Genomic DNA, 14852 nt, shown 5'->3' with positions numbered 1-14852 from the left:
TGTTTAAGACATAAACAAAGTCAACTGTTGAATTTGGTGCTGTAAATTTATATGTATAATATAAAGGGTGAAATAAGTATAAAAAATTGGTGTCACTTTTTTGTTGTTTTCAAAATTAGCATATGTCTGACTCTTAAAAAATCAAGCTTACCTAAAAAACCAAAAGAACAAGTTCAAAAAAGAAGACGATGAGAAAGTGTCGAATAATGCAGAGAAGTCAAGGAACAATGAAAGTGATCAGTAGATATAAAAACTGGGACTGACCTAAGTGAGGGGTGTTTCTTCAGCACGATGGAGGTGAAAGCTAGAGAAGCAAAAGAAGCTGAGGAAAAAACAAGGCATAATTAAGTGTAGATAGAATTGAGAGACAATCCTTTAAGAACTGGAAGGGAAGGCCTGAAAAATTCTGGAGGTGAAACTCCTTTGGGTCTTGCCTGGCAAATATCAGATACATTCTGATGCTTGAAAGCCCATATATGTATGCTTATTTTTTAAAAAAAGACTTTATTTTATCATTAATAGATTTTTTTAAAGAACACTTAGATTTACAGAAAAATTGAACAAATAGTACAGGTTCCCATATATCTTACAGTTTCTCTTATTATTAACATCTTACATTAGTATGGTATCTTTGCCATAATTAATGAATAAATATTGATAAATTATTATTAACTGAAGTCTATAATTTATTCAGATTTTCTTAGTTTTTACCTAATGTCCCTTTTCTATTCCAGGATCCCATCCATCCACAGTACTACATTACATTTAGTTGCCATCTCTCCTTTGGCTCTTAGCTGTGACAGTTTTTCAGACTTTCTTTGTTTTCAATGGCCTTGACAGTTTTGGGGAATACTGGTCAGGTATATTATAGGATGCCACTCTACTAGAATTTGTCTGATGTTTTACTCATGATTAGACTGGGTTATAGGTTTATAAGAGGAAGATCACCAAGGCAAAGTGCTATTTTCATTACATCATATCAAGGGTACATGCTAGCAATGTGATTTATGACTGTTGATGTTGACCTTGAATCAGCTGAGATAGTGTGCGTCAGGTTTGTCCACAGTAAAGTTGCTTTCCTTCCACTCCCTTCTTGTACTGTACTCTTTGGGAGGAAGTCGCTATGGGTAGCCCAAGAAGTGGGGAGTTATGCTCCCTCTCCTTAATAGCAGCACATCTGCACAAACTATATGGGATTCTTCTGAGTGGGAGATTTGTCTCTTCTCCCCGTTTATTAATTTATTCAATCATTTATATAAAAATGGACTCATGGACATTTATTTTATATACTGAGTTATAAGCTAATAATACTTCATTTTGTTGTTCAAATTGTTCCAGTTTGAGCCATTGATATCTCTTTCAGTTGGCTCTGGAGGTTTACTTTTTAACCCTAAAGATGCTTAATATTCAGTTTGGTTTTTATACCATGAGATTTTAAAATATAAATGGCACCTACAATATAATTATTATATTGTCAAAAAACTGATTTCTTCAATATTAGATGGTCTCCCCCTCTATAAATGCCTTAGAAGAATCTTGTTCTGTTTGCACAGTAGTAATAATTTAAAATAGGAAAATGTCATAATTTAAAAGGGAGCAGTACTTAGTGATCTTTTATATATAATTTCAGTAAGCAGCTGGCGAGGGCATGCTGATCTCAGGGCTGAGGCATGGGGTTCAGTTTTTCCAGGGCTGACTAGTATCTGCTCTCCAGCTACTAACTATGCCCCACAAGCTGAGCTTGGCACCAGCAAACTTGGTTTTACAGATGTTGACTGTCTAGAAGCTGTTCTGAGCATGCCTTGAAGATGGAGATTTAGCTCAAGGGCTTCATAGACAAAGGCTATCACACAGCTGGGACACCCTGGGGACCTTGAGAATGTAGATTAGAAATGGAAAAGGCCTTACTATAGACTGAATGTGTCCCCCCCCAAATTCATATGTTGAAATCTAATCCCTAGTGTGATGATATTTGGAGGCGGGGTCTTGGGGAGGTGACTAGGTCATGAGGATGGAGCCTTCATGAAGGGGAGGCCCCAGAGGGCTCTTTGCCCCTCCCACCATGAGTGGACACAGGAAGAAGACAGCTGCCTATGAACCAGGAAAGGAGTCCTTACCAGACACTGAATCTGTTAGTACCTTGATCTTGGACTTCCAGCCTTTGGAATTATAAGAAATAAATTTCTATTGTTTATAAGCCCCCCTGTCTGTGATATTCTAGTATAGCAGCCCAAACAGACTAAGGCAGGCTTGTATTAGTTATCTATTCCTGTATAACACATTACTCCAAAACTTAGTGACTTAGAACTGCATTTATTATCTCTCACAGTTCCTGCAGGTTGCATAGTTGAGACATATTCAGAGGAATGGTTTTGGGTTGGAGTCTCTCATGATGTTGCAGTCAGCTGGTGGCTGGGAACTGGGGTCATCTCAAAGGTCTCTTCACTCACATGTCTGGTACCCAGGCTGAGATTATCAAAACATCTGGAACTGAAACAGCTGGCAGTCCCAGACATCTCCATCTATTTTTATGTGGTCTCTCCAGCAACTTTGTAGTAACTGGACTTATTACAGGGTAGCTCAGGGAACCAAAGGCATGTGTCTCAGGAGGGAGAGAGAAATCCATGTTGAAGTCCAGGCATTTTACTTTTTCTAACTTAGCCTCAGAAATCAGTGTCATTTTCCTAAATTATTAGAAGCTTGTCCCTAAATTGGGCCATATTCTAAGGAAAAGAATGAGACTCCACTTTTTTGTGGGAAGAGTGTCAAATAATTTGCAAATCTATTGGACTGCAGGACCTTAGAGACCCAATAGCCCCCAGGGCTGGATGGCCCCCAGTGACCCCTCCTCTCTCTGTCCAGGTGACATCTCCTTTCTGCTATTAGTCTTAGCACATTGCATCCTTCTTTGAAGGTTCCTTGCATGAGGCCCACACCTTTATATAGTCTTTCCATTAAACTCTCCCCAAACTACCCATTTGAGGGTGCTGTTTCCTGCTGTGATCTTCACAGTTAACACTCACCTCCCTCATCTTACAAATGACTTGAATGACTTGCCCAAGCTGTCAGTCAGTGATCCAGGGCTTGGGACACCTAATCCAGAGCCCCTTTATTTTCACTCTATAGCTAATAAACATGGAAACCAGAATGAACCCCCTAGAATTCTTAATTCCTCCTACGGGGTGTTGCCTATGTGTTAACAACACAGTGCTGTGCTGATCCAGAATGGAGCCTGAGGCTAAAGGAAAAGTCACTAAGACCAATGGTGTCTTTATCTCAAATTTCAATAGTTTGCTAATCATGGGCTTTTTTGCATTGATTTCATTTTATCATATATTGCATTATAATATTTATCATGATGACTGAGTTTTTGTGTCCCAGGCAAGTGCCCTGATTGCCCCACCTGAGTCCTAGCCCTGTGCCTCCAGCTCCCTGCCACCTTTCTCACTACCCAATGCTGTGGTCTTCTAGAACTGACTCCAGGATCTGTTTCAGCACCTCTTCCCTTTCTTTTCCTTAGGTTTTACCATTTGATTCCCATTACCTGGCTGGTGCCACATTTTCAGATGTTGTCAGCTAGCATTTTAGTGGTGACAGTTCTCTAATTTATAACTAAGTGGGAGGAGCAGAAGCCCTTCTTTTCAGTTTGCTTTTAGGTACCATCCAGGAGTGCTGGGTGTGTGTGCTAGATGCTGAGGATACAGATGGATGGGCCAGACTTCCATGAATTTGCGTTTAGGGTTGAAGACAGACATGTTAAAAGTTATGATAAAATATGATAAAGGCTATTCAGCTGTATATATAAAATACTATGGGTATAGAACAGCTCAATCTGTTGCTCAGAGTTTGTGGAAGGAAGAAAGCGAGGGAGGAGGGAAAAGAAGGAATGGAAGGAAGGAAGAAAGGGAGGAAGAGAGGGAGGGAGGGAGGGAGGGAAGGAAGAAGGAAGGGAGGGGTGAAGGAAATGAGGATGGAAGGAAGGATGGAAGGGAGGATGAAAGGGAGGGTGGAAGGTAAGAAGGAAGGATTGGCTGAGGGAGAAGCAGGCTGGCCTCTGGCAGGGGTCCCATGAAAGTGAGCTAAGAAGGCACCACGGATAGCTAACCACTACCTAGCTTGCATTTTTGCTTACTGTTTTCATTATTTAGAGCTTCTCGTGTCACTCCACATAACTGACAGACTTTTCTCCTTTAGATCTATTCTAAGGCACTAAAAAATGAGACTCTACACTTTATTTCTCTTCCGTCAGAGAAGAGACTGATGTTACATGCCAATGCACGTCACCACTACCTAATGATAAACACACCAACGGCTCTGGACCCGGCTGTACTTTTCCCTTTGATGCGGGCAGTGAAGGATTATTAAATGGCATTTCATTATGATCTATTGGCTAGATGTTAGTCATGGCATATTTTAGAGTAAGCCTGAAGGAAGTCGAGATAACAATGTCATTCCAAAGTCAAGAAAGCCATTGCACAAATATGAACAATCCCCAATCTCCTTTGCAGTTATTGATCTGCCAATGTCTTGCTTTGGCCAGTGCCATCTCACTTTTTGCTGCTAGCCTAGTAATTTTTAAAACCTAAAATATAATTTTTCGAGTTGATTTCCAGGACCGCTGTCTTTGAAGAAGGATTGATTACCCGACTGGATATAGAAGGGTCTTTTTAGTCTAGACTTTGTTTCTGACTCATTGTGATAATCTAGGCAGATCTTTTAATCTCTCTTAGTGCCTCACAACATCACTGTTTGGAAAGCCTTCCTGACAAGTTATCGCTTCAAGCTTTAACAGGTGATGTCATTCAACAATCTTCGGTACAGAATCTCTTTGGGCAGTTCCTAATTATCTTCTGTTTCTGCTTTATAACTTCAACTTTCCCCTTCTCTTAATCTTCTCAATTCTTCCGCTTTCTACATTTCAGCTTTTCTTTCTGATGCAGCTAAGCCACCATCCATTACGGTGTATAATCTTTAATGGAATCCATTCCTAGCTGGTCTTTTGAAATGCAGTTTTGTAATTATATTAAAACTTAGTTCTCTCTTTTGTAACCATGGCTTTTAAAACCTGTTAATGTTCTAATAGGAAGACATACATTTTAATTTAATAATTATATGAAAAACATATCCTATGCATACGCTCTTATAAAATTCTCATTAGAAGACAAGCCCTAGTGATAAAGACATACATGATTGGCATAATTTAATAATAGCTACCATTTAAGGCTATTCTCTAACTAAGGCAAGTATAATATTTAATTTCTACCATAATTCCCAGTGTGGACCACATTTTATAGGTGAGAAAACTTATGATCAAAGAGGTCATTGAACCATGGTTTTGTTTTCTTTGTTTGTTTGTTTTTATTCTTTCAAGGATACCCATTATTTTATAAATCCGGCATCCCTTTTTCTGGAAATTACTTCTCCCTTCAACGTCCAATGGCTGTCAAGGGAATAGTCATGTTATGACGAGATCCTAGCCCCTGGCCCCTGAGCCTTTTCCCACAAAATTTTGTGGACTGAGGATTATGAGAACATTGGTTCAGGGTATTTTCATTTGTCAAGTTGTAATTTTAAGGCTTAGGAATTGTTGATGGCTGGTTTACAGCCACAGAGACTGCAAATGCTGGGGGAAGGCACCTGAAATAGAGAGACTGGGAAGCAGCATCTGAGCCTCTCTGCTGTTTGTTTTTTGCCCATGCATTCTTCAAGACATCCCTGTGTCCTGATAATAATCTCCCTTTTTATTTAAGTTCAAATTTGGTACAAGTCACTTGTAACCCCCAAAAGCCTAACGTTTAAGACTGCTGGTCATCTTAACCATAAGAAAAGAAGATGATGCACTGACATCTGAGAGTTTTATTCAAAAACTGGCTTATACTGGTTCCCCAAGTGTCTTCCAAAGCATGGATTGGCAGTATTCTCTGTTGAAGTGAATGACGAAAGAAAACATTTACTATTACAGATAGGGAATACTTAAGGGAGTCTCGGGACCAACCCTCCAAGAGAAAGAGATTTGAGATTATGTAGTCCTCTTTGCTGTGTCTGACACCTCAGTGTATAAGCCGTGACAGACTCCATAAGCATACATTTGGCTGTCACAATCATTTCACAGGCCATATGGGTGATTACAGAGTCCCTCTGCATGCTACTCAGAACTTATCTGTGTAAGCCTCTTTAGTCTCAGCACAACTGAAAAATCTGCTCCTCCCACCCCCTACAATGTTTAGGAATATAATACGGATCTATATTGTGTGGCCACCTAGACCTTCAGGCTTAACACAGGTGACAATTTGCTCTGGGGTTTTGTGAAAGAAAAAATCTTCATCCTACCTGACAAAAAGAAAGTCTTAACCCTACCTAATAATAGTTTAAGTCCCAAAAACAGTGACCAGAGACTGTATTAACGTCAGCATTGGAGAAGTTGTCTCCAAAATACGGAGAGAAACTAAAACTTGTGCAGAGAATGGAGGAGGACATGCATGTCATTCCAACTAACAGACTGATGACTCTGAGTTTACTAAGAATGTATTTCAAAATGCCCAGTCAACTTGTTTGGATGACTAAATCAGTCCATGAAAATAATGTATCTTCAGTGCTTAGACATAGACCTACTTATTGTCCAGAAAGTTTTCTTCCTGTCTAATCCAAATAATACCTCTATTGCTCTTACCCATTTTTCATACTTTTGCTCATGGAGAACGGCTACCTGGTTTCTCTCTGTCCTCCAATTCTACCTTTTAGTTCCCGCCCATAGGTTCTAGTTTCCATCTTTTAGTTACTCTTAATTAAATAAAAACAAAACAAAACAAAAAAACCCTCCTTGCAACAAAATTAACATAGTTTCCACTGACTTAGTAGACATTTGCCAAGCTGGTGAAAATTACACACTAATTCCCCCACAGAGAATTTGGTGGAATAAAGTGCATCCATCTGCTATTATTTGTAGGTTGTTATGTAAAAATGGTTATGCTTGCCCTCCTTCACCCCAGCTTTTCTTGTATGTGGTTCCTCTCTCTCTCTCTCTCTCTCTCTCTCTTTGTGTGTGTGTGTGTGTGTGTAAGAGAGAGAGAGAGAGAGAGAGAGAGAGATTTAGAGAGAAAGAGAGAAGAAGCACCAGGCAAGCTAGCTAGCAGATTGGAGAAAAACATCTCTGTGGTTATGCTAGTAAAGCTAGGCCCCCAACTGGGACAAGCAGGGGTCTCTAAGCTGAGTGCTGAGCTTTGTTCTGGGAGCCAGCCAAGGCCATGGCTAGGTTGGTGGGAAAGGAGACTGGGCCTGTGGTATTTGTGATGAGTGTGTCTGAGCTTCCCCCCAAGCACAATTGGAGACAGACCTGTAGCTGGCCTGGAGTGTTTCGGCCAAGCAAGTTGGTATTAAATCACTTATTTTCCTCCCCTTTTATCCCTCTCAGGTTTCTTTACACCCTCTCTAAAATTCAGACGTCTAAACAGTCCCAGAAAGGGGAGAAGGACATGGTGGCCAGTGTTCATGACCTTTAGGCAACCTTCCCTCTCATGCTCTCTGTGGTCTGATACTGTTTACAAAGATGGACTGTGGTAGGAAGGCCTCCCGTTTAAACAACTAAGTGGTAGCCCCTTTGGAGATCAGAATTGTTTTAAATATGAAAATATTAAGTTCTGACACCTCTAAGGAAATGGTTGTTCATTTTGAGTATTTATAAACTAAAAATATAACCATTTCTTTGAATTAAAACCCTTTATTATGGTCTCATTATTTGTAATAATTTTAATAACAATGGAAGCTACAGTAGGGCCATGTTTTCTGTCTGGCAGAGATAAACAACATGAAGTTTTCAGGATTTGTAGCTGCCTTGCTTAGCCTATAGATTGGAAAGGGGTGGGAAAGCTAAAAGTGGTGTGTCCTCACATTTCCCACAATTTCGAACATAAGGGAGAAGCAATTCTCTTTTTGTCTAATCAGCAAAGATAAGCTTATACTTAACTTATTTCTGGATCTCTAAGTCATTTGTTTAGCTCTGGAAGTTTGCTGACGAAGAGCTATAATAAAGCTTCTGGGCAGTTCTTTCTATCAGAGTATTAGAGTAATCCAGGTATTTGAAATCATGAAATGGAATGACTTCACGTGGTTCAGATGGATACTAAGGTCATGGCTGCAGTTGTCAGGCCCTAGCGTATGTCCATCGCGTATACATTCAGAGCTCAGCTAAAATCCAGAAGTCCACAGACACCAGAGTTAGCTTCTCATAAAGGAATTGCTTACAAGAAACTGGACCAGGATAAAGCAAAGATTAAGGGACGGAAAGAAAGCTTGAATTACGTTACTGCGATACTCTGTAAAATCAGAATTCAACTTCTGTTCGGCTTCTCTTTCGAGCTGAAAACGCCTCAAGTTTCTTACTGAGAGGCATGAGCAATTGCATGAATATTATATTTTCTGACAATTTCCAGCACAAGTCCATCCAAGGTTATGTGACAAGGCTGCATGATAAGGTCATATGTGTTTGGGTATTTTATGCATGTGTGTAATGTTGTCACTTTGCTTTGCAAGACTAGAAACCCCCTGAATAACCATAGAAAAGGATAACTCAGCATTTGGCAGGTCAAGTAAAATGCCTTCCATTATTCTCTACCCCTACCTCATTCTTTCTCCCACACTTTAGTTCACTAAGTTTTAAGAGCCTGAAATCATTCTTGGTGAATGATGCTGACCGCTCTGAAAATTTGGGGCTGAAAGCTAGACCCTCGTCATCACCACGTACGTTGTCACTGAGACAGGGTAACCCATGGTTACTGAGCTCAGATCACTTAAGGGGCAGAGAGCCTTCTCTCTTTGCTGCTTTATAAAAGAGACTCAGCTAAGGGACCCTACCAGATTCCAGCTCTCAGCTTGGGCGAAGGTGTGGAAGCAAAGCCTGAGACCTCGGGAGCAGAACACAATAGCTGCAGAGGCAAGGCCAGCATGTCTCCTTCCTTCAAACTTCAATGTCACTTCATTCTGATCTTTCTGGTGGCTCTAAGAGGGGAAAGCAGGTACCTAGAGGTGAGCGATCCCCGAACTGACCCATCACACCTTCCGGTGCCGTGAGTGTCCAGCCTTGGGGGTGGGCAGACTGCTTGGGTTCTTGCCTTTGTTGGGTTGGCTCTTCCCTGTCTTTTGCGCTGTTATTTCCCTTGCTTTCCTCCAAGACTGGCCTTCCTCTTTGCCTCTTCCTCCTTAGCTCCGGCCGCTGGGGATACCCTGGTCTGACGGAAATGATCCCATCACTTTATTCTCTTTGCTGTGGGGCAGGGAGAGTGCCCTGTTCCTGGTCCCCTTTCCCACCCCTTGAACTTTTCTTGACTGGTCCATTTTCCTTGCCAGCTGCGGCAAGCCGCGGACCACGACCCTTTCCAGTTCTTCAGCGCCAACCTGAAGCGGGAGCTGGCGGAAGAGCAGCTCTACCGCCGCGCTCTGCGTGAGTCGGGGCTGCGGGGCTGGGTCCACCCGCAGCGGCAGCGGGGAGGTGGGGAGGTTGGGGCTCTGAGCTGAGGGCAGGAGGCTCCAGGGCATCGCCTGGAAGGGACTGGCTAGGATTCCCATCGTTAAAGGTCTGTCCTGAGGAGGCACACTGGGGCGAGATGGAGTGATGCGCCCTGGAACGCGGGAGCCTCACAGCCGATGCTGGGAGTTGGGCGCGGGGCGATGCAGACCCGGGAATGGGGAGCGGGGAAAGGGGTGCCCGGGGCCAGCATCGCCGTGGCTGCAGCCTGAGACCCCGTCCCCGCTGCCCTCCCCCAGGGTGCCTGGACATGCTGAGCGTCCAGGGCCAGTTCACCTTCACTGCCGACCGGCCGCAGCTGCACTGCGCTGCCTTCTTCATCAGCGAGCCTGAGGAGTTCATCACTATCCACTATGACCTGGTCTCCATCGACTGTCAGGGCGGGGACTTCCTGAAGGTGAGGCGTCCCACTGAGCAGCCCCAGCTGTGGAGCATGGGAGGGTGGAGTGGGCCCGGATGCTGCACTCAGCGAGGGTTGCCGAGGTTGGGGAGCTGGTGATAATTAGATGCTTCACTTGTGCTGGAATGGGAGGCGCCCTCCAGGACTCCCATGCGACGGGAACCTCCCCCAACCTCAAGATCTAGCCACAACCCGGAAGGACCGGTGCTTCAGATGTTGCAGTGGTTTGAAATCCCCAATGTGCACTCTTGGGGATGGACCCTTCTAAAGGCTTGAAATAGCTTGGTTGAACGCTGAGGCAGATAAATGATACAAACTAGCGCGAGCGCTTGGGTCCACGAAGCAGGAGGATGCTGGTTAGAAGGCCAGCCCAGAAGCTGGCAGATGCTGGTTAGAAGACCAGCTTCACACGTCTGAGGTCTGAGCCCAACTTGCCCCTGCTGGTGCCTCTCTCTGAGGAGCTGTTCCAGTCTCGCAGACGCTGTTTTCAATGCCTGGGTGATCCGATTTTGGAGCAGAAGGGCACAGGCTGCTGGGAGGGTTGCTGAGAGGGAATCTAGTCTGAGGCAGATGGGGTAGGAGGACAAGGCTCCCAGCCTCATAACATTTGCTCTCCCAGTCATTCTCCGTAAGTCTAACAGGTCGGCTGGGGATGGCTGGAGCTCTGCAGTCCAATTAAAAAGATCATGATTAAAACCTTCAAAGTAGAATTATTTTGGAACCTGTCCAACGTGTTAGAAGAGTACTGGTCTGGTAAAGTAATTTGTAGCTGGCGATTTTGCTAATGCAAACTAGGCTGGGCTCGTTAAATTGGTGACCTGTGGTGATTTTGAGTAACGTCAATAGACTCTGACCTTTTATCCAACTGCAAACTTTAACAAGTGAAGGCAAAAAGTCCTCAGTAGCCATTGTTGCCTAAGTGTGGAAGTAGTTCTTGATATTTTAATGTGATAAGAATTTAAAAAATGAAAAAAAAAATAGGGGGGGGGGAACATATATAACAATTGGCAGGTAGGTAAAGTTGCTGTTCTGGTTTTTTCTTTTGTCTGTTTTTGAGACATTTTGTTCATATTTCAATGAGGAGAAGAAAGAGAGGAACTGAAACCCAAATATTCTTCTGTGGAATTCTTCTGAAGGTGGGATGTGTGGAAAATATGACCAAAATAAAAATAGATATTGTCTGGAGTTTCATTTACCAAGGTGGCTGAAATTATAAAATAAAATTTACTTACTTTGGAAACTTTAATGTTTATTTTTAAAAAGCAATAATTAATTAATAATATTATTTGCAAACCACCCTCATGGTCAAAATATATACAAATGGAAAGCAAGTAGGCTGTCAGTTTCTTATGACTGAAGGCTCATTGCTGGGTAACTTTCCCCCATTTTCAACACACCTGTGACTTCAGTTGATGGAAGCAATCATCTATGTCTGTGTTTTTTGTTGGAAGGTATTTGATGGTTGGATTCTCAAGGGGGAGAAGTTCCCCAGTTCCCAGGATCATCCTATCCCCACAACCGAGAGGTACATAGATTTTTGTGAGAGTGGTCTTAGCAGAAGGAGCATCAGATCTTCCCAGAATGTGGCCATGATCTTCTTCCGGGTCCATGAAGCAGGAAATGGATTCACATTAACTGTAACGACAGATCCCAACCTCTTTCGTGAGTAGGCTCCCTGTCTTCTCAGGCCAAAGGCAGGACTCATGTGTTGGGGGATGGGGGAAGGAGAGGTCTGTCAAATCTGCTTTTCAAAGATAGTACTATTGCACAGACTTAAGAAATTTGAGGTACGGAATGCTATGAATGGAAATTCTTTTATAATTAGAAATGACCTAAAGGGTATTGCTTTTTTTTATTATTATCACAGTTTTTAATTTATTTCCCAGGCTAGGTAGGATACTAATTTATGGTGAATAGAACTCTAAGTTTTTTTCAAACTTTTGGTCTGATCTTCTAAGGCACTACAATGCATTCATTCAGTGGCAAATTTAATCTCTCCAAGTCATTCCACTGATCTGTAATAAGCTTGAGGGAGCAGATATGAAGTTGCAGTCTTAGAGATATTCAGGCAAAGGCTGAAACACTGCATATCTGGGATGCAGTAGATAGATTTCATGCCCTGGGCAGAGGATTGGACCAGAGGACCTCAGTGTCATCTGATTCTGAGCCCCCCAACTCTAATTTAGTTCATTTCTGATGGGTACACACAGAGATGCTAAAAAGCCGAACAATCCGGGCCTAAAACACATTATCTTAATCAAAATGAGCTCATTCACACAGTGTAAATATATATATGCTTTACTGTTAAAGTGTACAGCTGAAACTTATTATATTTCATTAACCAATGTCAACATAAAAAACAAATTAATAATTAATTAATTTAAAGAATGAGTTCATTCAACGCTTGTTTTTTTCCCACATTAAAAGAAAAAATTTTTTTAATCAGAAAAACATAACACTCATTTTTGGTTGCATGCAATAGTGTTAATATTAACATTTCATGTGCTCAAAAAATGGGGACTTATCTGCCGAAGAATAATTTACTTACTGATCTTTAATTTTTGAAAGAAGCCCCCCGCCCCCCCCATAAAAAGGCTGATTCTGAGGACTGGAGCAGAATAATTCTGGAGTACAGAGTGAAATGTTTTTCCCATATTTTGTTTGGTTATAAATTAGAAACCTTCTGGAATCATCAAAGAATTTCAGTTCTTTTTGAAATTAAGTGTAATTAAAATTATAGGAAGGAGACAAGAGGTAATTCTGACCTAATCTGATTAATCAGAAACTTTTCTTCCATAACTGTCAAAAAAAAAGGTACAAACTCTGATGCTATTAGTTTCATAGCTAGAAGAATAAATTTAAGTCTAGACTTGAGACTCAGACAAAAATTTCAGAAATTCTAGGAAGTAAATTAAACATTAAAATTTATCTTTTAATCAACTTACCACTTAATACTCAACAAATATTTATTAGATGTAAGCCTGCTTTCTATTTTTTTCTCAGACTGTTTTGTGACTTTTTTATCATTTATTTATTTTGTTATTTAAAAAGTGACATATGGCTCTATAAATTATGAATGAAGTCTTCAGATAGACAGTGTTCGAGTTCTGGCCTCATTAAAGCCTTGATTTTAGGTTTTAAAAAGTTTAAAACTTCTTTATACTCTTTAAAGCCTTGATTATTCCAGACTCCCAGCTTAAACTTGGACCCTAGTTTACTGAAGTGCTCCTAGAACTTCCTGCAGCTCATATAGTTTGGTTGATTATTAATTTATGTCTGTGATTGTTATAAACAAGGCAGCTCCTTGAGATTAAGATTAGAAGCCCCTTACAGCCAAAGGCATTCTGACAATGTCCGTATATCACTGGTGATTTTTATTCCCCAACTCCTTCCAGTCTCTGGGTTGCCTTTGTGATATGTACTCTCTTCAGGGCCACAGGCCCTAGACCATAAATAGGAGCCTAGAATAAGGATAGGGTAAATTTCTATAAAAACTCAGCATATCAAGTACTGAAAAATGTGATTTTGTTTTTCTATAAAGCCTGCAATGTAATTTCCCAGACTCCAAATGGAAGGTTCACCCTGGTAGTTCCACATCAGCATCGAAATTGCAGCTTCTCCATAATTTATCCTGTGGCGATTAAAATATCTGATCTCACTCTAGGACACTTCAATGGCTTGCAGTTAAAGGTGAGTTCCTTACTTGCTTCCAAAACATTTACTAAGGCCACAGCTTCATCAGAACAGAAGTAATCATACAGGCTAAACATGGATATTAGTAAATTGGAGGAGTATGTGCTTCTGTTTGACTATTAAGTCTCAAATGTGTGTGCCTTTGCTGCTTTGACTAAATCCCTCTTCTATTTCCGTTATGCTGCAAGTTGCATACTCAGGTGTCCCTTGTACCAATCTGAATAGTTTTCTTGAGATGTAGAAAATGTTTTCAGTTGGTAAACTTGTGGCATATAATTACAATTGAACTCTCTTGTACTTGCTTCATTTAAAAAAATTCTCTTCTAGCAGAACTTAGTGTGAGTCATCTACACAGCTGTTTTTCTGATTATTGGAATTTTCTTTTGATGTGAAGAAAGTATCTCATTGACTGTGTTATGAAAAAATGCCAAATGTGGCATAAAATATGAAATTGGATTTTTATATTGCAAAATACAGTAAAGTTTTTTTACATTACCTTTAATTCAGTACATTTTGCAACAAATTATTAGCTGAGAGTCTCCATCAACTTGTTTCCCCATGAAATTCTATATGGATTTTAAAATTAATGCTGAGTTTGATCACATTTACTTGCACTGGTAACTTCTTCCCTCTGAGTCATCCTCATTTCCTTTTACTTTCTCATATGTCTAGGTTGAGATAGCACATGTATTTTCTGGCATCAAAGACAGTCATAGTTTCTAATCAGACAGTTTTCAGAGAAAACCAAATAAATAGGATCAGGAGTGAGAAAAGGAGTATGTCTAATTTCCTTTAAGTCCTAAATTCAGTGCTATTTTGTTGTTGTTGTTATTGTTGGACCTGAGTGGAAGAATAATTCTTTGATAAAGACCAGGATAAGTGGGTATTTCTGGCATAGCCTCATTAGCTTGAGATTGTTTGTATGTCCTTCCTGATGAATAGTATAGAAGATGGCATGTATGGTAGAAGATTGGGGGATCTACACTTTAGTTATTGTGGGCTATGAGGAATAATCTTAGTGTTTCCTCTTTAAAAAATTTAAAGTCTGAAAAAAAATTCGAAGTCTGCAGTGTTCTAGGCATCTATTTCTGTACAAAATATTTTTTGAGTGCTTACCATGTGCAAGGCACTATTATAGATGCTTGGAATTAGCAATGAACAAAACAGATCCTGCTCATGTGGACCTTGCATTCTAATGGGATGAGATAGTAAAAATGTAATGTACTTCAACTAGTGGTG

At 40.9% G+C, this 14852-nt stretch overlaps 1 protein-coding gene across 2 annotated transcripts in view; it reads left to right on the top strand.

The window, feature by feature from the left end:
- The window catches only part of CRHBP (corticotropin releasing hormone binding protein), an 89561-nt gene that overhangs the window by 67379 nt on the left and 7330 nt on the right, over positions 1-14852 (top strand). The window contains exons 1-5 of one of the 2 annotated variants that reach the window (XM_011375128.2): positions 8663-9021; positions 9343-9436; positions 9760-9917; positions 11372-11582; positions 13462-13610. In XM_011375128.2, coding sequence (XP_011373430.1) covers positions 8941-9021; positions 9343-9436; positions 9760-9917; positions 11372-11582; positions 13462-13610 — 693 coding nt within the window. In that variant the 5' untranslated portion in view covers positions 8663-8940. Of the gene's footprint in view, positions 1-8662; positions 9022-9342; positions 9437-9759; positions 9918-11371; positions 11583-13461; positions 13611-14852 lie in introns of those variants that run through there. The other variant, XM_023520408.1, reaches the window with a different exon arrangement.

This window comes from Pteropus vampyrus, unplaced genomic scaffold (genome assembly GCF_000151845.1).
Source record: "Pteropus vampyrus isolate Shadow unplaced genomic scaffold, Pvam_2.0 Scaffold262, whole genome shotgun sequence".
NCBI lineage: Eukaryota > Metazoa > Chordata > Mammalia > Chiroptera > Pteropodidae > Pteropus > Pteropus vampyrus.
The sequence above is the reverse complement of the archived record's forward strand: the minus strand, read 5'-3'. Positions and strand labels throughout refer to the sequence as shown.